At 44.0% G+C, this 25,850-nt stretch overlaps 1 protein-coding gene across 8 annotated transcripts in view; it reads right to left on the bottom strand.

Annotated features, from left to right (window-relative positions):
* The window catches only part of ST3GAL3 (ST3 beta-galactoside alpha-2,3-sialyltransferase 3), a 173,406-nt gene extending 149,742 nt beyond the window's left edge, over positions 1–23,664 (bottom strand). For 3 of the 8 annotated variants that reach the window (XM_059478025.1, XM_059478032.1, XM_059478031.1), the window contains exons 1-2: positions 18,355–18,429; positions 17,494–17,638 (exon numbers count right to left, since the gene is read on the bottom strand). In XM_059478025.1, coding sequence (XP_059334008.1) covers positions 17,494–17,608 — 115 coding nt within the window. In that variant the 5' untranslated portion in view covers positions 17,609–17,638; positions 18,355–18,429. Of the gene's footprint in view, positions 1–1,631; positions 1,695–17,493; positions 17,639–18,354; positions 18,431–23,381 lie in introns of those variants that run through there. The other 5 variants (XM_059478026.1, XM_059478028.1, XM_059478030.1 and 2 more) reach the window with 5 other exon arrangements.
* Between the last annotated feature and the right edge of the window lie 2,186 nt (positions 23,665–25,850).

Genomic DNA, 25,850 nt, shown 5'->3' with positions numbered 1-25,850 from the left:
TTGAGGCACAGGCATCTCACCAAGGCAGCCTGCATGAACAAGCACAAGGAGGAAAAGACATACAAGAACAAGGAATGCTCTAGCTAGATTACATAGTTAAGATGACCGTGCCAAAATTGAAATGTGAATGAATACACTGAAGTATAATCCAGAACTACAGAAAAAAAACTCAAAACAAACAAACCAGAAAATAGAACTCTTTCAGTATAGAGAAGAAACAAATTTGTACAACTTGCAATGGAAAAGAAACCTCTACTGCCTGATCTCAAAAGCTTTTCAGGGCAGGGTGACATATGACAGAAGATGTCTACAGAGCTTAAAACCAAAAGAAACAGAACAAAACATGTTGTCCTTAACTACATTGTCAACAGGACAGTTCCACCCAGTTCAGTGTCTTCTGAAGCAATGGGAGACAGCAGTCAGCTGCCTCTGAGCAAAGGACACAACTTTGAAGCTTCAAGGCTGGTTTCATGTCCTTCCATCACAAGCAGACTTAGAATCAAATTTTCATACATTTAACAGCAACACGACTTCCAAGTGTATGGCAAGTATACAAATATTTGATCTTGGCAATGGAACAAAGTACTTCCAAGGGGACTCAATGGTGTTGTAATGAGTTACAGTGAACAGCAAGCTGATCTGAATTGGCACCACAACACTGATACCCTCATGTCTTTGCACTGAAAAGCATAGCTAGAGCACAACTGCAAACCACATTTTTCTATTCCACTCATTCCAAAGAAATCCATGCTGGAGCACCACACGCCAAGAAACATACACACAAGTTAGAGAGTATTTAGAAGTAGTAATGTTAAATATTTTTTAAAAATTTCTCCACTAGAAAGATTATAAAGCCCAAATCTGAAGAAAGTAAGACTGCAAGAAGTTTATCAACTAATCTAAAACTCACAAACACATGATCAGGGGAGAAAAAAATTAAACAAGAGAGGGTGAAAGTCAGAAAAGCTTGCAATTGACTTCATTATGGTCAAATGGACTTAGAGTAGACATCAGGAAAAATCTGTCTAGAGGGAAGAACAATTAAGCACTGGGACAGATTGTACCAGTTCCCCTAATTAGATTTTATAGAGTACTTATGACATATGTTGGAATAAAAAGATGTTAAAAATATTGTTTCTAAAAGTCCAGAGAAAGACCTGGGGTAGTTCTTTCCAGTGCTATCTGCTACAATTTCCTATGAAGGAAAATATTTTGAATGGCTTTTATTAAAATATACAACCTCTAAAATAAGTAGTAAGATTTAAGGTCAGATAATCAAGAAAACACACTACTAGAAATAAAGCCTATTAATCTACACTTTAAAAAAGCACAGGACAATTATTTTTCAAATTAAATATTTACTAAAGTATCTTAGAAAGTACCTTAATTTTATACAGAAGGAAAGGAAACTGCCTTGTACACCCAGCTCACTCCCTGTTGTTTCTTAATGCCAGTGAGGTAGCTGGACTAAATGCCACAGTGCCAGGAGTACAAAAATGCAAGATAACGGCACTGAGGTACATAACATAAATATGAAAATAAGTTAAAAATAAATATTAATTATCTTTTCAAAACTTAAATAATTATTTTGGAGCTTAACACTATCCCTCTTAACACTATCCCTTTCTTACCTACAGACTCACTGTTCAGGACTGTTATTCTCACTTGCTGATATTATCTTGCTGCTGTCAGTGCTTTAAAAAAAAAAAAAGAATAAAATTAATTTGCAACCAACTTTAGCATTAGGACAGCAATAAGGAAGGAGTCTTCTACTTTATGGCCAAAGAAACTTTATTCTTCAATACTATCCAAGTCCTAAGAAGGTTACAATCATAACAACGTAACTTCTTCCTCCGAACAATTGACCAACATCCCTCTAGAAATTTGAGACTGGTTCAAGCCTGTCCTTTAAAAGAAGCCAAAAACATTTGCCTTGATAGAGAAACAACATGGAAGAAAAGAGAATTAAAAATTATAAACAGAGATTTGCTTCCATGTTCAAGATGAAACTTGCAATATGCAAGCACCTCCACATGTCTGTAATCCTGACAGAGCCCAGCATTCAATATGCAATAGCAGGGGATTTATACCTCACGTGATTCCAAGTAACTGCATTCCCCAAACACTTTATTGGAGCAGACAGACATTCCAGAGATGAGGCTTCACACTGCACAGGATGCAGGAAGGGAACCACCCAGCAATCTATGCAAGATGAAGCCTTCTGGAAACATTCATCCCACTGGACACGGACAAAGGAAATACCACAAATAATGCTTTTTAATTAAAATGTGTTACAAAGTGTACACAGGCACACATTAGAAGGAACTGGTAAAAAACACAATAAGATAAAATGAATAGAAAAGGAGTATACTTACTTCTCAACTCCTACTAAAAGAAAAGAAATTATGGTATTTGTTATGGATTAATAGCTTTGGAAATCTCACCTTTCAAGGACAATAAGTGGAGGTGCTATGAAGAAGAGACAACCACTACTGTTGGTGCAGTCACTGCAGGCAGAAAGACAGACAATCGTGTGCAATGGCTAAAAGGACTCAAAAGGGAAATGAATTCGCAACATACAACTATGGTTGCCACCAGCATATATATCTTATTGCACAATTCATGAAATACCTCCAGTGTTCCTATACCAGAGAGTTTTGAATCAATGAAGCAATTCATGGGAGAGATTTAAAGAGCTTAGTGTGGATACCTGACTGAAAAAATAAACTACCTCAAAAATAGTTTGGAAAACAACATCTGTGTTACACCAGGAACCACAACTTGAAGAAAATTGAAGAAAGATATGCAGAAAGTTGAAGCATGATCAAATAAGCAATACAAATGCTCAAAAGGATTAGAAAAACCAAACATAAGTACAAAAGGGAGACTTTAAGGGCACCACTCCTTTCGGATGCAACACGTTGCAGTCCCCAACTGCCTCTGAAACAGGTTGCAACCCCAAATTTAGTCACTTCAATATTGAACAAACCTACGTTCAACACTCCAGATATCTCCACATTTTTAGTCACAATCCAGACATGCCTATCATTAATAGCTGGCAGCAGCAGAAGTTGTTAAAACACATCAGTGTTCACACCCAACCCAGCCATCTTCAGCAGCTCTGCCTTCTCCAGAGGGAACCAGTTACAACATATATGGTCCCCCTTGCAACCATCATCTTCTCACGAATCCTCAGCTTCTGATTTCACAGCAGTCAGTAACAGCCACTCCCTTTCAAACAGTTCTTTGTTATTCTGAGCTTACTAAACAGCTGTGTGTCAAGCACTCAGAGCCTAAATGAGAAGTATTGCACAAACAGCCACTGCCTTTCCTCACTGACCTTCTCATCTGTTGAGTTCTGAAATTTCGAGAGACAGCCCTGATTACTCTGGTAATTACTTCTCACACTGTCTTCTGGTCTTCACTTTATACCCACAATTATAAACCAAAAAAAACCAGTGTAGCATATGGAACATATATTCAATTCTCACTCGATCCTGCAAGTCCTTCAGAGGAAGGAAGTGACAATGGCCACAAGTTACAGATTAGGATGCTCTGACTGGACATTAGGAAAAATGTCTCTACCACAGCACAATGGAACAGGCTGCCCACAGAGGGTGCCTGGTACCTGAAGTCTGTTTTTCTACTCATCACTCTGTTTTATACTCCCTTAAAAGTAACTGCTTTTGGACTGATCCCCTTGAGAAGCATAAAGCCTTTGTGGCAGCAACATCAATACCTACATTGTTATTGTATATTCAATACATTCAATATTGTACATTCCATGGTAAGTGTTCCATCATTCACCTGACATTTTCTCAACCAACTCCAATATGAGCACCTCCAGTGCAACGAAGGCATGACAGAGGTGTGTGAAACATAAGGTGACGTACCAAAAAGTATATAGAACTATTTAACTGACAGAAAACAGCAAAAACGTTTTGGGAAAGGGGTACAGGAATACACAAATATAAAAAACCACTCCAGATGACAATGAACCCTCTGTTCTACTACATCATGCCTGGTCCCTAGGGAGGGCTACAGACAAACAAGGGATTGTGCAGGGATTGTGCAGATGATCAAACACCAGGGCACTGACACAAGGCCTGTGAGGAGAGACTGAGGCAATGAGCTTGTTTAGCCTGCACCTGGGGGAGGCCCAAGGGCAGCCCTCCAGCACCTGCAGGAGGCACCCCAGGAAATGGAGCCTGGTTCCCAAAGTGCCCCACGGTGGGAGGATGAGAGGCAGTGGCCACAAGCTGAAATGAGAGGTTGGGACTGTTGGATGTAAAGAGAAATCTGTTCACCATGAAGACAGTGATATATTGGAAAAGACTGTATAGAAAGGTTGGGCAGTCTCCATTCTTGGAAGTTTTCAAAACCTGACTGGAAAAAGACTTGGTCTCAGCCAATAATTGATGCTGCTTTGACCAGGAGGTAGGACTAGAAATTTAGTTGCATTCATTCCAACTATTATTATCCTCTAATTTTGCAAAGTCTTGCTCTATTCTTAAAAACACTTAAGATTTTTTTTTAAGTATTTTAAACTTGAACAAATCAAACATTAAAACTAATCCATGTAGATTTCTTTTCCTCTAGCTTAACATATCTGGACACATAAGATGGAAAGAATTATTTTTCCCACTATTTACACATTGCAGATGTAGGTACACAAATGTAAGAGTGTACTACAGTTACCTTTAGTAAAAGAGCTCTTTTTACTACTAAGCCTACAACAATAATGGCTAAACAGAATCGGAGAGAAATATACAAATAGCTCAGGTGAAAGAAGCAAAAACATTCTGCTTTAAACAAGAGAACAGAGATGGAAATTCTGAACATATCTAATATTTCTATTTATCAATATGGCTAATTCTCACATATCCCAAGACTAATTCATAATCTCATACTGCTTTGCTAGAATAAATCTACTTTCATCTTCAAGCTGATCTCATGTCAACAGTTACAATGTGCAAACTTAAGTAGTACAAAGATTAGTTGCTTTCAAAGAAATAATGTAGTATGTGCATTTAATCTTTCAGGTGCTTACAGTATAGGAAACATTTGGAAAAGTACTGCTTCAATTACAATATATTTTTTTCCAAGTAAGTTCACATAAAGAAGTTTAATATCTTGAAATACTATTCATTCATTCTCCTTCCTAAACTGGCTTTCTACAATCTTGGTTAGTCACACATTCTTAGCCTTTCCAATCTCTATGTAGATACTAAATTATTTTTAGAACCCAGGTAAATTCTTAAGAGTCTCATTGTAATTTCTACACAGAGTTAAACACTCGCTACCCTGTCTTCTTAAACACCTTTTGACAAAACATATACAAAGAGAATACTTTGCCATTCATTTAGGGCAATTTTATCAAGCATTTCTAGAAACATTAATTATCTCCCCATCTTCTTAACTCATTTATGTTTTAACTAGGTGTTAGGGGTGCTTTTTCAGACAACACCATTAGTCTGGGAAGCTCAATACCATGTGAAGATGGTAACAGAAGCTCTCATTAGGTTTGCAAAGCAGTCAGACAAGTTTATGTCTGAAAATTTAACAGGCACTATTATATAAAAAGATAACATATCTATCTCAGGAAACCAATGGTCACACACTGCAGGAAGAGAGGAGTATAGGATGGGAGAAACAACAGTACCTGCTAACCCCACTGTCTGCTGCTTGTGCCTCTGGCCTGAGCAGGCCCATCTGCCCTTACAGGAGACTGGTACCAGTGCCAGAGGGGCAGAACTCACCTGCACAGATTCTGCCATGAGAGACATTTACAACAGATGCGCTTCTTAACACAAACTTGTCTCCCAAAGCTTTTATTTTACTTCTTTCTTTAAAGTACGTGAAACTAAGAGCAGCAGTTGTTTCAGTAATTATAAACACGCCATCATCACTTGTCAGAGGACTGCAGCATATTTTCACTTTCAGTTCCTGTATCTGTTCTACCTTATGGAAAGCAATTCAAATTATCAAATGTGTCTTTATTTTCCTCCTGCTTCAACCTCTGCAGAAGGATCTGCAGGTTTTCTAGACCTTTCAATTATTCAAGATTAAAAGCACCCAGATTTTCTCCACAGCAGCAACCCATGAGATAAGATTAAATAGTAAGAACTTTTCTTCTCTCTCCTCAGCTGGCAGAAGTCCTTCAAATAGAATGAGCTGTTTTTTAAATGAATGAAGTAACAGAGTCTGACTTCCTAAAAATTTTAGATTTGTCTACCTTTTTTCCTCCCTGCAATAATGGTACTCAAAACTTTATATTCCTGTGTGATCTCTCCAGATTCTTTGGACAAATATAGAATTTCAATTGAATGCAAAAGAAAAAAAATTCCACTAGGAAAGACCTTCTGAACACCAGTGCCAGGAAATAAAACCATACATTTGTCACAGGACGTGATCTGAATCATCAGATTATGAAAAGAGCTATAGGCAACAGTAATGGACTGTTAAATATAAGTGGATATAAATAGCAAGGTTTCTCCAAATTAGGGTACTGTAAAACGAAATGACTCCAAGGAAGTTTTCTTAATTTTCACCCAGGGGATGGCAGCTGCCATTCTGTAACTGCGATGAAAATAAGAATATTCTGGGTTTTTGGTTTTGGAGTTTTTCGTGGTTTTTTAACCCAACATCTTTGCCGCGGCCGTGACGTGGCGGGCGCGCCGGGCCTCTGCTGCCCCCGCGCGGTACCCGGGCGCTACTGCAGGCCCGGCCGCCCATCCTTCCTCACCTGCGGGGCTCCGCGGAGCTCCCCGGAAAATCCTGATATTTCCGTAAAAATCCTGTTGTTTCCGTAAAAATCCTCATGTTTCTGTAAAAGCCCTGATGTTTCTGCGAACATCCCGATGTTTCCGTAAAAATCCTGAGTTAAGAATGCCGGTCTGTCCAGGACAGATTTAAAATATCATTTCCTAAAGAGCTGGAGGGGGAAGGAAGAGAAGGTCCCTGTATTTTCACACGATATCAGTTCCCTGGACTAATTCACTACACAAACAAGTTTTTTAGATATCTGAACGCAAGCCAGAGGAGCAGAAACTGCTTAGACAGGAGCTCTGCAGAAACTTTCCAGTACAGAAATCCTGTTTCACATTACTTACTCTGTCATGTTATTTAATCTTTACAAAGACTGAAGTATTTAATTGGAAAAAAAATTAAGAGCACAGATCATCTAGTTCCAATTCCTCCACTGTGGGCAGGGGACACCTTCCAATAGACCAGGTAGGTCAATGCCCCATCCAGCCTGGCCTTAAACACTTCCAGGGATGGGGGATCCACAACTTCTCCAGGCAACGTTCCAGTGTCTCACCGTGAAGAATTTCTTCCTCATACCTGACTGAAATCAATGCATAAACCTATATTTCAAAAGTTTAGAAATATTAAAAATTATATTTGAAGAACTGTTAAATAAAAAGGCAAAATTAGAAAATTCAATCAAAATTAACACATTTTTTCCACTGTAATTCAATTTGCACTCATCACACTGCATTAACTCAGGCTTTTGCCTCTAATGAAGTATCTGACCCAAACACAAAAGCTCTGGACTCAAATATATAGAAAATAATATTAAAATTAATCATAATGAAAAATACTAAAAGTCTTTCCATTGTTCAGATAAGGCACATTTAAACAGAGATTATAGCAGCAGTGCTAACAAAAAAAAGCAGCATTACTAATTTCCTAGCAGTTTAAAGGAGAACCACCCATGCTCCACTTGGAACCTGATAGAATTGTGTGGGGCAAGTCTCAAAAGGCTGAAAAGTCTTTGCAAGTAAATTCACTGTAATTAGGTTTCTAATTATACCCAGAGCATTAATGATTGCTATGGTTAAAACAGCCTGAACTGTTTCGTTGTTCCTCTCTTTCTGAAAGCTCAGTCTTTCATTGTTTGAGCAGAAATTATAGAAGTTTAGTTTGCCTGAACATGTATTTGTTTAATGTTTAAACTTTGGAATGACAGAGAGTCTTGACCTTATATATGGAGAGCAAAATTAAACTTTTCCACTATAAAAAAATAAATACTCCCCAGTATCGAAGCAGCTAAAAAAGAAGTACAGGGCCTTTGATGGGGCAAATCAACCCTTTCAAAGGTTGAAAAGCCCCAGACCAGAATTCACAACAGTTCAGGCTGCACACTTAGTTCTGAAGGTACTTGCACAGATGCATCTGAGGCAGCTCCCAGCAGCAACTCACAGCAGCCACATCACACCCCAATTACAGCCCCTGCATCACTCCAGCAGCGCTGCCCATGCAGACCATGCTTTAGCATCAGTGCAGCTCTCCGAAATACTGCCTGTGCTTTTACAAGCACCCACAGGTGACCTCTGCCACAAGCAAGCAACTTCAACATATTGCTGCCCTCCTAAACCAGAGACACAGAATGTGTAATTATAGGACAGTGAGTCTCATTTAGCCAACTGGACTGAGATGAAAAACCTTGAGACCTTTATTCTATTCATAGCTCTGCCCTTGAGCTGCTGCATGACGTAGAAAAATTTGACTTTCCTGTGCCTCAGCTTCCTCTGCCTCCCTGAGTCAGGTCTATTCATCACCCTTCATCCCAAGACATATGCCTCAGTACATTTTTCCCATTAGTATGTCTGGGCACAATTACAGCTGAGAAACAATATTTACATAGCATTTTATAGCTACTCTGAGATTGATTAACTTGTAACAAAGACAAATAAATGCAATTGCACTAATAAATTATTAACATTGCAACAGTAAGGGTAAGCCTTCAGAAGCAGGCAGCCATCAGCTACTTATCTGTTAGTAAAACTCAGTTTTTATTAATTTCTGTGCCATCTTTTTTTCACTACTTCTTTTAAAGCATACATGCATCTGTTCATAGTGCTTTGAAAGAAGATCCTCCTTGGAACATGCATATTCACTGTAGTTAGATATCAGTTAAACTTTTCTGTAGTTATTATCTCTTTTGTCCTGTGTGTGATTAAGGAGTACACTTCCTGCACTGCTGCAGCTCTAATGACTCACATTTAATCAGTGTCCAAACACTGAAACTCACAGGGTAACAATTGTGAAAAAGTGACATGCTCTAACAGAACTGAGTTAAAGTAGGAGGGATCCCAGCAGGATATGAAAAAGGTTTTAAAAATGCATGGTTATAAGCACTTAAAAATGGAAATTGATGATTTTAACACATTCCGATTTTTTTTTTTTTTTGAACTGAGCAAGGAATGCTAAATTCTGACCCTCAGAGATATACACTTCCTGGATTGTTGAGGCCTTTGGTTATGCAAAATACCAAGGACTGCTTAAGAAACATCCTGTAGTTCTGTACCTGACTAGAATTTTGGCACTATCCTGTTACTCTCTCAGGAAAGCAATGCATACAAGAGCAATATAATCACCCAGTGCCATGAAGGAGTAACCCCTTGAAATCAGCTACCTCAGGTTCAAACTATCCATTCAGGATATGCATGCACAGTACAAATTACTTTTTGCTTGGATGCACAATTACATTCCTTCTGAAGTGCAGAAGAGATACATAATTCATAGAGAGCTAGACCTCATGACCCAAGTGTACTTGTCCTTGCAAGTCATACCCAGGTTGTTTGGCTGCTTTATTGCCTCAGCCTGACACTGTGATGTAAACCCAGACTACAATGACAAAAATGAGATGTTACAGTAACAGTGTTGACAGAAGATAACAAACTAGGAAAAATCTCTGAAAAACATCATTAAGTGTGACAGGCATAGTCAGAATCAGTACCAAGGCCACACTTAGATCACAGCAGCAGCAGCAGCTGTCCAACTTGAGACAAATCACAAATTACCTCCTTTGTCCCAACGTCAGCAGAACTGAAATGAGCATGGAAGGTGCCAAAAGCCAGCATGTCTGTATCAAAGTCAAGGGAAAATTTGCCATCTATTCTATCAAATGAGTGGTGGGGGGAGCTCCCATTGAGGTTGGCAATACCTTAATCACTACAGGCAGTGCTGCAATGGTACAGGTGAGAGGAGGAGGATGCACAGTGAGGAGGAGAGGCAGAGAAGCACTCGCTAGCACAGATGACACAGCTCTCACAAGGAGGTATTGTTTCCAGCTGAACACATTGCTAAGGGGTTCACAGTCAGCTGAGATGAATAAATCCTTTCACCTCTGAAAGCACTCAGCTGCAGAGCAATTGCAACCAGAGGTAAAGTGCTTTCACTGCAATGTACTTCCAATGCATTTCCAGAATATGGAAAACTGCTGACTTTGACCTCTGCAAATCCATACTGGAGGACACAGCTTCGGCTGCATGTAAGACACTGAAATACTGCTCCTTATGAACACATCTAAAGTCACAGGAACATACCCTTCCCAAAAATTTGTGGGGAGGCTGGGGAGAAAATGCATAAATTAAGAAAGTGAAGCAAGTGAAACACCAAGCCAGGCTGAGGTCAACTGAGTGAAACAAATAAATATCACACTGAGTTTTAAACTGGGCAAATTCCTCAATTGCACCCATGACTAATAACACAAATGAAGAGATGGGGGAAAGAGAAAGGGACTCAAATAGCATCAAGACAGTCGCTGTCAAGAGAAGCAAGAGCAACTTACTTATTTCAAAATGCAAAACTATGGCCCAGCCATAAGCAGGGAGATGGAGAAGTATTCTTGCACCTCGCTTTTTCATCTTCCTAAAAGGTCAGCACTCATCCACAACTAAAACAGTAACCCAAAAAAGCCAAAATTAAGATGGAGTGTTACAGCCACCCCTCAAGCCACAACATGCTTAGGGTGTTATGCCCTTAATGACCTTTACTAAACCTGCTCCTTACATGTTCCTAAAGCCAGAAGACTGTTCAGGGAGTGTCCTCCTCTGGAGAAATCCCAAGGACAAGGCACATTATACTTACTTCCTCTCTCAACAGCTCTGCCATGCATCATTTTCCATTGCCCCTGCAGAGTTTTGTCCAGTACTGCTAACATTATAGCAGCACTCAAAATTCCTGGAGAGACAGCTGGGTCATAAAGTAATGCTGGGTATTTCACTAAATAAGCAGTAACAGATCAGAAAAAGATGAGGCACTTGCATTCCCCTATGTTCCTTGTCTGTCCTGTGAAGTCCTGCCTTCTAAAAGACAGAGAGGCACTCGTGAATTTCTGAAATTGGTTTTTAAGTCTCCTGGGTTGTGATTCATATTCAGAGAGCAGACTGTCTCCTCTGTCCTGGTGGCACACACACGGGCAGCTGCCGTGGCTGAGCTGGGCAGCAGCTCCGTGCGGTTACGTTTAACAGCCGCAGCAAGAGCAGTCAGGAACACACACACCAGCCTCCAGCCAAGAGAGAAATAGCTGGCACAATTACAGCTGTGAAAGATACTAACACAACTGAGTGTCCTGCAGTTGCTGGAGTTTAAGTTTAGCCATGCTCCTTATTCTGGCAGGCTAAGAGGGAACACAAAAGTAACTTGAGCAGTGACAATTTCTGGGCACCAGATCAATTTTTTCCTGTGTTCTGCACAGATAAAAGAATTATCCACCATAGTTAGTACACTTTAGCTTTAAGTTTCTAACTGAACACAAGTGGAATACTTCAGCCCAATATGAGAAAAACTTAGAAAATTTAAGCTACTTTACCAGACAACTCTTGTTTTAAGTTCTATTTTTACATCTTTGTTTCTAATATGCATGCTGCCTCAATAACACTACTTGCTATTTTTAGCATTTCAAAAAAGCATCACTGTGATCCTCAAATCCCCAAAGCATCTGAAAACTAGCAAAGAGATTCATAAAACTGTAGCTGGATCCATGTTACAAGAACTTTCTAAACATTTGTTCTCAATTTTGGTGCATAAAGTACAGCACTAATACACTTTACAGCTAAGTGGATGAAACAAACCTTGAAGTTACTAATAACTCAAACATTAAAGAATTCACAATAATCCATCTCAGTGCTGTACCTGGTCTCTTCCTACAAAGCAAACAAACAAACAAATTAAAAAAAAAAAAACGACAAAAGGAAAAAAAAAAACTAAACCAAAACAAAACACCAAACCAAAAAAAAAAAAAATCCCCAACTGTTTCAGGAAGCTTAGAGTGCTGCACAATACTGTCCCAAGCAATGCCCACAAGGTTAGTCTCTCAGGCTTTCCAGACTGGGAAGCAGAGGCAACAGCAGTAAGGTCTACTTTAAAGAATGTACACACATACCCCCTCTAAAGCTAATGCCACAGATACAGAGCAATTAAAATTGTTACCATCACCATTTACTTGCTACCACTCACAACAGCACTGTGAGTGCCTTGTCAAAAAATATGGTCCCTCAACCACCTAACCACCAACTCAGCCATCCCAGCTCAAGCCACTTTCATTAGATTTATGGTCCCAGTGCCAAGCTGAGCTGGCCTGGAGTTGTTATTTTTTTATAGGAGTACTCCTGCATTCACATCTTCTGGCAAAGGCAAGTAGGACAGTCAGAGCAGAGCACAAAACCATTACGTGACTCTCTCCACAAAGAGGACAAGTTTGTCCCCATGGCCTAGTTGCTCACACACCAACTGAAGGGCTGTTCATTGGTTCTTCACTAAACAAAGAACAGAAGGAAGTCAGATGTCCGTGTACGTAAGAGCCACACCCTTGACGCAGAACAAGTGACACTCCCAGTGGCCCAAGACACAGCAGCTGTACCCATCCACCCTGGATACCAACACACATCCATGAGCCACCTGACTAAGAGTAAACATTTTCCAAGTCCTTGCAAGAAGATTCATTTCTTCAGTACGTTGTTAGACCCTAATACAAGAATTGACAAAAGTACCATTTTACTTTGAAAGAGATAAACCAGTATTTATATTGATAATAAAGGTTTGATTGCTTTTGATTAATTCAGCCTTTTTTGCTGCATGACTGGTTTCCATGGAAATGCAAGCAGATTAAAAACCTGCAACCAGAAGTGAGTCAGTTTTGCCTGTTTATGTCTCCTCAGTTCCCTTGGAAACAGACATTAAAAAAAAAAAGGAGTAAAAAGGATAAGGGTCCTGAAATACCTTTGGAAAATCTCCTCCCAAAGCTTTATCTCTTTGGCTGCTTTGCCAGAATTAGAGTTGAAAATAACACAGAGCAACAGATGATAGAATAGTGACTTGACTTTTTTAAGAAGACATCAACAGAACATACCTGGAGATGTTTCAAAAACCACATTCAAACTGACAAGCTCAAACTGTATTAACATGGGTTCTGGCAAAAGTACTTCATGCAGAGTATAGATTTTTTTACATTAGTTCAATGCTAATGTAGAAAGAAATACAATAGAGAACAAGAAAATAGCATCACTGTCCTTGTCCCAGGTTTACTTCAATACTTTGAGAGAGAGGGAAAAAGTAAAAGCTGACTGGGGGAATGAGTCCAATATTTCCATTGCCAGGATGCTTTGTAATGGAATCATTCCTTACAACACATTCATTTTGAAGTTGCAAAATCAGCTACACACATATCAGGTTAAGTAACTCCATCTCCCACCATACTTTTAAAGACGACAGTGCACCCTCCTACGAGCTGTATCTTCACACTGGTACAGACAACACCATCCTTCCCCCTCAGAGCCAAATGCATCAGGGAAGGAACAGGATGGGAAGTTACTGGGAAAGGAGCTGCTGTGCATGTCTCAGACCTTCAAAACCTGCTCCTATCACTACCATTACTCTGCAAGAATTCTCCTACAACCAAGAAACACAAAGAACAGCAGTACAATTATTTGCTCCTCTGAGTTCCTTCCAGAATGTTCAGGACAGCTAAGCCTGATTACAAACTAGTTATTTCCTTGTTTGTCTCCCACATCACATTATCAGTTCTATGTGCTCAGCACACCTCCGTGCAACTCAACACTTCCTCAGAGAGCTGTGAATCCACTGTTACTGCCTGCCTGGGGAGAACATGCAGGGCCAGTGCACGTCCCTTACCACTACTGTCAGAGACTGAAGCTGCATTACAAACATCAGGAAAGAGAAAAAGGAAATGTGTCCCAAACCCTGCTTATGTACTCCCAACCATCACGAGAACTCAAGGGTCCTTCTGCATTCAGCATTACACCCCTTATTTTTGTACTTTGTTGCTGCTCTGAGAAGTAACATTCTGCCACTGACATGAAACAAGGCTTGGGGAAGAGTAGCCAGCCATGATACTCACTAAAAGGATGAGAGAAGGGTAGCAATCACTGGAGGTTTGTCTGAACAGAAGAAGGAGTTGAACTTAATTCAATGTTAATTAGTTCACATGAGCTGAATCCAATCTATTCCTGTCACAGTAAAGATAAGCCTTTTTAAAAATTAATTATTTCCTATTCTCCTTTGTATTTTGGCAAGGTGGAGAGTCATACAAGAAGGAGAATAATCTTGCAGTACTCACTAAAGCATCACTCAAGGAGGACAGATTTAACATTAAGAGGAGAACATTTAATGTTAAGGGAACATTAAGAGAAACATTGATGTGTATCTTTCAGTCTATTTCCAAGTTTAGCCTCCTTTCTTGTAGAGGTCAGATGTATATATAAACAAAATAATTTAGCTATTTATTTACTTTAGCAGCTAAATACATGAACATCCAAGTGTCAGGGAGACTAGTTACACAGTAAACCACTTTACAGTTACCATTCAATTCATCCATGAGAATGGATAAGCAGAGGCATCTTCTAATACATTAAGTGATCAAACCACACAAGCAGCAAATAAGCAGATCAAGTGTTTTCCACCATACTCTACAACAAATTTGTTTATTTCCATTATTAAACACGGGTGTCAAGTTTACTAAAACCAGTCTCTGAAGAGATTGCAAAGGTGTCAGGTGCTGGGATCAGCTTAGTTTCATACCTCCTCTAGCACAAAGAACAGAACAAAAACATCACTGCTGAAGCTAGGGAGTCACTATTAAACAGATGAAAGGCACTAGTCAAAAGAAAAATTAAAGTAACTTAATAAGAAGATAACTCACACAAAATCAATAACCTTTGATTACTAAGGACGCCAAAATTAACACATCTGACTTAGTTTTGCCTTTGGGGACATCAGCATTATCATATCAATCTTAAGGAAATTTACAAGGTCACACACTACATTGTAATTCAGGAAATAAAACCACAAGAATTATGCACCACCTGTCTGGAGCACTTAAGTAAGCAAGGCTCCCCTTCAGCAAATACAAAGTACAATTGCCCCATTATACATTGTATCATATTACACATACTCGAGAAGGCCTAATCAGTTAAATAAGTAATTCAAATCTGTCATTTGTTAACTTCCAAAGCAGACTTCTAGAACACAATTTATTTATTTAACTCTTCATATGAAGTTTCCCAAAATGGGGTTTTAAATTTCTACATTATTTGCATAAGCTCATCCTGTGTTAAATTACATGATAAATAAAATGGGTTATGATGCATAAAAAAGTCTGAAGACCAACTGAAAACAGGTACCATCCTTACTGTTTCAAAAGTAACATCTGCCCCTTTACATTAGGCTGCTGCTTATGCTAATATTTCAAAGAACTTCATCCAATATTTAAGACACAATCCACAAAAGTGTCTAGAAGGAACAACAGTACAGCCTAAATCAATTGTGGCAACTGATAAAGAACAGCAAGCTAAATCCTCAAGCTAGAATCATCTCTTTGTACAGGTTGGAGAAGCTTAATGCAAGCACTGAACTTCCAAGAATAAATGAATGACACATTTTACACAGAAGATGAGAAAAAGGGAGACACACCAAACCAAAGTTCTGTTATGCCACCTCACAGTGCTCCTGTCAGAACATCCTGGTTACCCAAAAGCAGGCAATGCACTCAACAGAAATCACTCTAACTAGGCTGCAACTTAAGAGTCATCTTTCTAGGTACAAGTGTTCCATTTATAGAAATCCACAGCATCTGCACACACATTTGCAACACTACACTGCAACCCAAAGTTACCACAAAACCTCCCAGGGACTGTAAAACAACAAATAGCACACAAAGCTAAAGGCACAAAATCTGAGGAGGATTGCAGAAAGTTAGAACCCTCCCCAGCGCCGTGGTGCATAACACATAAACACATAGCTGCTTCTTCATTTGTAACAAAGATCACACGCAAGTTGTGGCATGAAAGTTTTTTTTTTTTTGCAGGCCTTGGGAAGTCCAACATGATTTCCTGGTGGCGTGAAGGAAGTAAAGGATGGTAGGTGGTATAATTTCATAAGAGATCATCATGTGATAGCAGATACGGAAAAACTATTCTTTTAACCAGAACTGTACTTATTTTCATGCAGGAAGGGTTTTCTACATCTTGCCAATAAAAGTGCTACTCTGCAGAAACACATAATGAAGGTTTTTAACTCCCTCTCTGAAGCACAAACCTGAAGAAAAAATCCCTGCTCAGAAAAACACTATGCATCTTCTTTTACAAATTTAGTCTTACAATACTTGTTCTAGTCCAAGTCACCTTAGTAGTTCCCTGTCAAAATCAGTGCATCAGCACAAGTGTCATATCCAAGGCATCATCTGTCATCATGCAAAACTTCTTAAGAGCACACAACAACAGATTTGGAGCACACAGAGGTAGAAAAAATGTGAAGTTTAAGAAGCATTTTAGCAGAAACCTCTATCAGTATGCACAAAAACACAGTACAGCAAAGAAGAAATTTGACCAGCGGCTTCTTGTCAGTTCTGGATCAATGTTTCTCAGCTGCTGATCCAGGGAGCAACAGTCAGCTCTGAGACATCTGAAACAGCCTGTGGAACAGCTGCAAGGAGGGCCGGCTTGTGTTTTGGGCAGGAGGGGAGAGGAGGGAATTGTTTCCTTGTTTTTATGTTTTAAATAAACAGTTCTTGCATGCAGGCAAAATCAACACAAACAAAAATAAGAGCAGCAACTGAGCAATCAAACTTCAGCCTAATTTCATTGCAACTGTAACCTTCTATGGCCTTACTGCACAGTACAATCCGCAGATTGTATTCAATGAGGTCAGATGTCTCTTTGGACTTAAAAAGGTTGAAAGACATCCTTTAGATGACAGATAGTTGGCAGATAATAACATGGAAGATAAATGGAAGATGGGGATTTCTGAAGGACAAAGTAAGATGATGAGATAACCAGCACAGATGATTACAGAAAGAAATCAAAACTCACCAGAGGGAAAAAAACAAACTTTTCTTAGATATGTTAAAATGCACAGAGGATTCAGGAAATAAAAGCCTCAACATACAAACTCTTTATTTTGACAATTAGGAATCATAAACTAACAAAATATTCCAAGAACTGAGATCTCTAATACTAGATTTATAAAGCATGAATCTGCTCTTGTACCCAGTAATAAAAGCAAAGCCATAAAGAGCATTAGGTAGTCACAAATTCGACCCCTTAAGCGTACTAAAAGCTCTAGCATTTGAGTGGGCTTAATCACATCGCTCTAATACGACTAAATCAGAACCACCTCACCACTATTGCAACTATTTAACAGGCGATTTAGGGAGCCCAGAAACAGTTGCACCGTTCCCCTACTTACTTGAATCCTCCCATCTGAGAAGGTGCAACTTCCAAGCAGAATAGTACAGAAATCCCAGAACCAGAAAGAGGCAGAGGGCTAGCAGCAGGTTACGCATAAACACCAAGAGTCCCATCTTCACATTAAATCCGCTCTTCTACATGACCTGAGAAAGAAAAACAGGTTGAGGCTGGAGCCACCTTCTCCAACAGGCGTCCTCTCCAAAACGTGCAATCCCATACCCACCATAACGCACAGATCCCAAACCGTGCTCCTCCTCCAGATAAAACACACGCGTTCCCCAAAGCGTAGCAGCGGAACAAGAACCACCCCGGGCAGCCGCCCGTTCTGGCCGCCACAGGGTCAGCGCCGCTCCGGAGAGCCGGCGGTCACCGCCACGCTGTGACCGAGCATCAGCCGCGCTCCTGCCGCCTCACACACCCGAGCCCAGCGCGGCCCTGGCCGCCGAGGCCTGGCGAGCACCGCGTCCTGCCGACACGCCACAGAGCGAGCCCCCAGCGCCGGGGTGTCCTGCGGTCGGGGGCCCGCGGGAGCGGCCGGCGCGGCGCTGCTCCCGGCTGGAGCCCCGCGGAGCCCCGGGCACTGCGCGCTGCGGGGACGCGCTGCCCTAGACAGGTACCGGCGCCTGGGGAGAGGGGCTCGCCGGGCCCGGGCAGGACGGCAGCTGCCCGCCAGCTGACAGCCGCCAGCGGCCGGCTGGAGCCTGGGTTTGAACGGGCAGCGGCGTCGCCACCGCCGGGCTGCCCCCGCCTCGCCGTGCTCCGCTACGGGCTACGCCGCGCCGCGCCCCGCCGGACCCCGCTCGGCGCGCCAGCCGCCGTGAGCGGCCCTGCCCGCCCGCTCCCCCCCGCCCCTCCTCACCCGGCCGCCGCCGGCCCCGGGCGCTCGGCCGCCGGCTGCGCCCCCCGGGCGCGGGGCTGCGGGCGCCGCCATGCCGGGCGCGCCCAGCGGGACCCGCCGCCGCCGGGGGGCGCCGCGGCCGCCAATGGCGCGCGGGGGCGGGGCGGGGCCCGCCCGCATAGCGGCTGCCTCCGGCCAATGGGACGGCGCGGGGGGTCGCTCCCCGGCCAATCGCGGGAGGCTTCCGCAGCCAATGGCGCGCGGCAGGGGGTCCCCGCCGGAGGAGCGCTGCGGCAGGGCGGCGGTGCGCGTGCGCCGAGCGCCCCCCAGAATCAGCGCGTGGCGGTGGCGCCGCGGTGAACGGTTCGGGCCCGCTCCCCCGTCACGGCCGCCGCCGGGCACCGCTCCTCCTCCAAGTCCCGCACCGTTCTCCAGTCACGCCGCGGCACCTCCAGAGCACTGTGGTACCTCCAGGCATGGCACTGGGTGGCCCCTGCCAGCACTGTACCCGCTGTGAGGCGCCGCATTGTCACCCCACAGCGCTGCATCTTCCGCCAGCTGAGGCACCTCAGCTGCTGCCCCTGCAGTGACACGGCATCGCCCTCCCTCCGGGCACTGCACTGAGTGCGCTGCGCCTCCCCTCAGGTGCTGCACTGCCCGACCGCCGAGCACTGCTCCGATGGCCTCTCGGCCCTGCCCCGCTCTGCACAGCCGAGATGCAGCCGCGACACGACAACGCAGCCCTGAGTTTGCTTCCATCACTGCCCCGCACAGCGCCTGTCCCTGCTGCACCGTCCGGCCACTGCCTTCACACCTCCTGCAAACCCTCCCAGCACTGCACACCCAGCAAGGTGCTGCCCAGCCCCTGCACGGCTCTGCGCCACCTCCCCGCTGTGGCACAGCCTCCGCCACTGGACCACACTAGGCCGGGCGGCACGGACCCCCCCAGCTGCCCTTCCACAGCACAGCACAGCTCATGCCACGCACACAGTGCAGCTTCCACCGCTTCCCGGTGTGTGACAGTCTCCACCTTCTCACTGCACAGCCGCCCTGTGAGCACAGCAGCACTGGGAACAGCCTGCAACGCAACCTTCCCACAGCATTGCCTCGTTCTTGCTGGTCCCACAACCATCTAATGGTCCTTAGGCAGAGGGCAAGTGACAAATTCTAATATAACACCTCTCAGGAATAGAATGACAAAGGGAAATTATTAGTCGTGAAGGGGAAAGTCATCTGAAAGGAAAGAAACGGTGAGGAATAAACCTGCATCTTTAGTGACCAGCCCAGTGACCCTCCATTTGTCACTGATAACAGAAGGAAAACAAAAGGTGATTTTAGGGGAATCCTAGTAAGATCATGTCCGGCATGGTGGCAGCTCCCACTGAGGTGAGCCCAAGTGCTGATGTTGAATGGCAGACACTGCCTTGAACAGCGCAGAGCTGGCTGAGCTCTGTTGACAAAGGGAATTGACAAAAGGCCAAGTTCCTGCTGGTCACAGGGAGAGCTGGTGGGGGTTCATGCAGCCCCATTTTCAGAGCCAGAAACCCCACTTTGTGCTCTGCACAAATGAAGTCGGTACAAGTTGATTGCTAATGTGGCACCCATGCAGCCAGGCTTCCAGAGCTACCACTCTCCTCTGCAGGGACACAAGGGAGACACATGTCACACTGATACACCATTAGTTTTTTTTGGATGCCAACAACAATTTCTAGAGACAGCAGAGGAGACCAACAGGCTCATGCAAGCACCCAGGTACCACTGACACCAATTTCCCCATGAGGAGGTATGTGGTGAGGAGGCAGGTGGAGAGGGGACACGACCACTTTCATGCAGTCCTGTCTATCTGTAGATCTGCCCCCAAGCTACTGGCCCATCAACCCCCAGTTCGAAGGGCTGACCTGCTCAGGATGCTCGTTGCTCTGAGGCAGCTCCCTTCCCTCCAGCTTCAAGGCGAGCTGGCAGCCAGGGCTGGTGCAGGCAGCCAGGGCTGGTGCAGGCAGCCTCCTCCTATGGCCCCAGCTCTCCTGCCGGGCTCATTTCTTCCAGCAGCTCCACCGACTCCTGTGCCACATCATGTCTGGCTGGAGCCCAGTTTTGCTTCACAAACGCTTGCTTTATGCCTGCTCCTCTCTTCCCCTCTTCATCCCTCCATCTGCGTAAGCTGGCTCTCATCTCCCTGCCTCAACCGCCCTTGTCCCTGTGACACGGAGCTGCTGCACTGCTTGCTGCCACTGCGCCACATCTGCTCCAGCTGTCCCCAAGCTTCACCTACACCGCCCCCGTACCGCATTTGAACCCCGCGGTGTGTGGGCACAGCAGGTGATCTGATTTCACTGATGAGATAAGCAGGGATCTACAGCACGAAGCCAAACAGCGACAAGTCTGGGGCTTGCCCCTGAGCCCTGTTTGTCACTCGGGAAACTCTAACCCCTTTATCAGGTGTCAGTGTGCTGCAAAGAGCCCGGGATGAAGTCACCCTCCTTGCCAGCCTGGAAAAAACTCGGAAGGCGAGCGCTGTGCATCTTGGAAAATCAGGTACCAGCACCTGGCAGCTGTTTGATGGCCATTAGATGAATTAAGGCAATGATTAGTGGCGTGATTTGGTTCAAGTAGCAGGACTTTAGTCTGAACATGTTCCTACTTAGCTTACACATTTCATTCGCAGGCAGATGTCAAGCCGGATGTTGCTAGGAGATAGACAGCAGGGGAATAATTAAGTCTGATTAAATCCTATCATATTGCTGTGCTGCTTTCCAGAATGCTCTGGAGCTTTTTAAAGCCAAACTGACCAAATGATCAGGCAAGTGATCTAGCCCATCCTGCTCAACAAAACCCACTTGCAGTAAACCAGCTGAACCTGTAGCTACCCATGTCTGCAGAGAATTTCCTACTGCAGCACTGGCCATGATCTGGAGAAAAAGGGCTCTGGCAGAGGGCACAGCTGGTGGCTGCATTAGCAAGTAGCATAAGACAGTTAGGGCTGGTCACTGCTTGGAGCAGGCAGTGAGGGGTCCTACCCCTGTGTCCCTGCATCAATGCTGCAGAGACACTCATGTTGGACTCAGCATGACTTGGACACACCACCATGACCATAAGCAAAGCTTCCTTCAGCCCTTCTTTTGAAAGGAGCCCACCTGAGGCATGCCAGAATTGCTCTGCAAATTCCCCTCATGTGCATGAGGAGATGCTGAGCAGCATCTATTCCCACCAGTAAATTAAGTTAGGTTGTAACTATCTGCATCAGATGCCAAATATACACATCAGCCTCCAGGCTTCCTTCATAGAGACTTCTAATCTCATTTTGTTTCTTTACCCTATAAAAATTACTATTCTAATACTCACACTGTAATCCTTCTCCCCAAATTAAATGTCATCAAATCAGACTCAATACTAATTAATGCAATATTTTATGATTAATTACATACCACTCTATACCACAGCAAAGATCTCTTTCAGTAATGGCTAGACAGAGATTACCTCTGCTGATGCACAGGCTCAAGGAATGCAATCTGGGCTATAAGACACTTGTAGTTTGTCTTATCTCTCTGACCAAACTTGTTTCATCTCACACATTCATGTCTTATTCTTAAATGCAGACTCTGAACGTGATCAGACTGTGGAGAACACTTTACATATCTGGTGCTCTGGCTACTCTAAGAACAGAAATGTTAAACAGCATCAGCACCAGGCCCACACAAAACAAGTTAAAACAATCTGAACTTGGCTCAAAAATTCTGCCACCCTCCAGATGTTTTCAACAGCAAAGAATCACACTTACCACTTTGGGAGCAGGTAAACATCTGGAGCCTGCCTGATTGCCTCCCCAAGTACTCTGCCTGAGTGGAGCAGCTTTCCAAGGATCTTCCTCAGAGGATGTGACCCAATGGTCCCACCTGGCAGGCAGTCATGCAAATGCAAGCCCCTGGCCAGTACCCTGCTCAGCAGTTCTTCTCCTTGCAGTAATTCCAATACACTATGTTTGGTTCACCCAGAGTTTCCAAGAGAGGAGGTAGGCTTGAATTGAAGACAATCATTGAAGACTCCCACTTTTCTGGGTCTGTTTCAGGAGTCCCTCACCCTCATATTCAGAAGAGAATCCCACCTCCCTGTGTCTGGCTTCAGCTTGCAGACATACCATTTTATTCTGCCTTCTGCTTGATTAAAGAGCCTTTCAGAGCCTGGCATTTTCTCTTTGTGACACTACACATATGCTGCAGGCAAACCCCCTCTCATCCATCTTTCTGAAAAGCTAAATATACTGAGTCGCTTAATTCTCTTTCTGCCAGGCTTTTCCTCCCACCCTCAAGCCATTTTTTGTGTTTCTGCTCTACAGAGCCTCTCTGATTTTCCTGAATCCTTTTCAAGATATAGAATCCCACAATGAGCCTCCCTTAATGCTTTGACACAGGGATTTAATCTTCTTTTCCTATTTTCTGACTTAAAGAGCTGCATTAGTCCTTTCTACCACAGCATCAGGATAAGGATTCAGGCAGGATTGTCTTAAATCTTTTCCAGACCCCCTGCTGGCAGGTTAGAACCACCTGTATCTCAGCTGCACATCCAGGAACTGAGGAATGGAGTTTGCTGGTTGGAGACACCTCCACTCCCACACACCTCCCTCACTTGCTCCCTTGTCCTAGAATCATGGATGTCATGGTTGGGGGGGCTTAGAGAGCTGAGCTTGGCAGGCCTTAGGAAGATTTGCTAAGCCCTGGTGAGCTGTCCACGAGCAAATGTCCTGCTCCCAGTAGGTTACTGCACCGTGCAAGAGAGGAGAGCACAGAACCAAGCAGTGCCTGCTGGCATGCAGGCTGGTTTGACTGTCTGGGAAGTATTTTGCAATGCCTGTTAATATTTTACCCATTCTGTCCAGAGTGACAATGGTCACCGTAGAATCTGTGCACTGACTAGTTACCAGGCTGCACACCATGAACACAGCCTCTTAAAAGTAATAGGCTAGGTGAAGGTTTCCTCTTTAATTCTACTCCTTAAGAAACCAGGTAAAATAACCTCCCCCACCCACCAGCAGCCTCCCCAGTGAAGCCTACCTGAGATCTGGGAGTGAAATATGTAGTCTTGCTCAGCCCAGATGCCATCACTGGTATCACAGTGCATTTCTTCATGCCAGTGCTGCAGGAACCTTGAATGAACCCAGCTCCAGCTGTGGCCATGCTGCCTCTCTGAAGCCAGAAGTGCTGTCTTTGAATTTCTGAGATGATTGCTGAATAAACTTGAATTTCTGAGATGCTTAGAACTGTGATGGCAGTGAACCTCAATGGCTTCATCTTGAGCTCTCCAGACAGGCATTACCCCATCCCCTTTCATACCATAAAAACAGCTGGAAGAGTCAGGTGAGGCAGGCAGGCACCATCCAGCCACTGCCTCCTCTCAAATGGGAATGGCAGGAGTGACTCCATCTCATGTGCTGTCACAGGGAGGAGGGAATTCAGCAAAGCAGTGGCACAAGAAGAGGCTGCAGCTCCCCAAACCAGCCACACTCATGCTACAGGCCCAAGTAATTTGCAAACAATTTGATGATTTAATCACAGACTCTCCCAAACACATGTGTTAATTTTTAATGAATGGTCAGCTGGTAGAAGGCCAGCATAACCTAAAGGGCCAAAGCCATGGACAGAGAAATGGCAGAGAGCCCCAGACTGTAGGTGAAAGCACAGCTAAAGGCATCCTGAGGCTGTTACAGAGGGAAAATCCTTCCTGGGCAAAAGGAAAGTTCTGGGTGCTGAGAGTAAGAACATTTATAGAGAACACTTTGCCTTCTCCACTGCTTTCAATAATGCTGCAGGATTTTAATTAGAAGTATGTATTATAAAGAATTAATAAGACTCAAGTAGATTAACAACTACACGTATTAACAGCTGCATTCTGAGATCTGTCAGTGAGCCAAGGCTTAATGGGGAGACATCAACAACAGAAAGCCTACCTAGACCCCCAGTGACCCCTGGTCCAGTGCCATTTAATAGGTCTTAATATCAATAATCTGGATAACAAGAAGAAGGCTTACATTTGGGGCTGATAAAACACTGAACGCTGCTTGTTGCTACAGCATGAGCTGAATGGCCTGGGAAAATTATAACAGCCCCCAGCCCAGTGATGGGCTGCAAAGGAAGGTTCTTGGGAATGGAGAAGACAGGCTGTACCACAGGATGGAGAATCTCCCTGAAAGTGAGGGTGGGAGGTGAAATTAAGTAAAAAGGCTGCAAAAGAGCAGTCCCCACACATGACTGTTGCCATGAGCCTGCATCACAGTACCTTGGCTCTGAGGGCCATGAGTCAGAGGGACATGGAGAGGATTTCCAAGCAGAGCTACAGCTCTGGCAAAGCCAACTTGATGTCTGGTCCGGCTATCCAAACTTCAGAACAGGCACAGAAATCCCAAGGAGCAGCAACACCACCACAAAAAATGAGCTAAGAGTTGGAAATGTGACAAATAAGGCTGCATAGGGTGTGAGGAGGACAAGGTACTTCATCGCCTCAGGAGAGTGTCTCCTCACTGCCAGAAGGAGCAGAGTACTGGTATGGGCAGAAGGAAAGGCAGAAGCCAAAGGTGAGAAGTTGAAGATGGGAAAAACTGAAGCCTGGAATTAAGTACAGCATGGTCACTGAAGGTTGCAGGGGCAGCCATCCCTACCATGAAGCAGCTTGCAAAATAAGTTTAGATCTCAACTAGATCTCAACAAGTTTAAGGTTTCAACTTAAATTTTTTGACATTAGTGGCTCAGGCATGAAGAAGAGATGCTGCATGGACGTGCTTGCAGTTTTGCCCTGACCTGTAAGCACCCTGCCTGATCTCCTGTCCAAACAGCTCCAGCAGCAAAAAGGAGGCCAGGACTGATTCCTGCAAGCCAGAGAAGGCAGTGGAGAAGGTGTGGAGGGCTCTGCCTGAGGACAATCTTGTTCACCTGCTCTTCCAGCTCATGCACATGTTTTTCTAAAAACAGGTACAACAGCCTGAGCTGGCTCTGTGGCATTACACTACCTGCAGCACTGTTCATTGCCAGCCCTTGACCCAGGGAATGTGTAATTTCCAGCCTGGAGCTTTAGTACTTAATTACTTGCACTGGAGCAACCCCTTGTGTACCTTCAGCTGGCCTGCTATGGTGATGGGGCCACTAGCCATGGGCTCCTCTTTTCATCCTGTTCAGCTTGAACCTCCTCTCCATTGCTCCATGGTGAACTGGAGCCTCTGAACCCAAGTAATGCACCAGCAACCTTCATACAGTACAGCAACCAACTCTGTTACTCATACCTGTCTCTCCCATACATGCCCAAGTGAGCTGATGCCAAAACCCACAGCATAAGCACAGCAGCACAAATGCCTGAGTCAGTGTCCACTTCAGGTTTACAAACCTTCCCCATTTGGGTCACTCTGATCTCCTCCCCAGGTGCCCAAAGGAAATGATCAGCAATGCTGCCTTTGGCAAGCAACTCCCAGGGCATGTCCTGTCTGCAGAGCCACAGGCTGCACCCCTGCAGGTGACTGCCCCTCTGAAAACCCT

Source organism: Ammospiza nelsoni, chromosome 9 (assembly GCF_027579445.1).
Source record: "Ammospiza nelsoni isolate bAmmNel1 chromosome 9, bAmmNel1.pri, whole genome shotgun sequence".
Classification (NCBI taxonomy): Eukaryota; Metazoa; Chordata; class Aves; order Passeriformes; family Passerellidae; genus Ammospiza; species Ammospiza nelsoni.
Note: the sequence above shows the minus strand (reverse complement) of the source record. Positions and strands in the feature narration are given on the sequence as shown.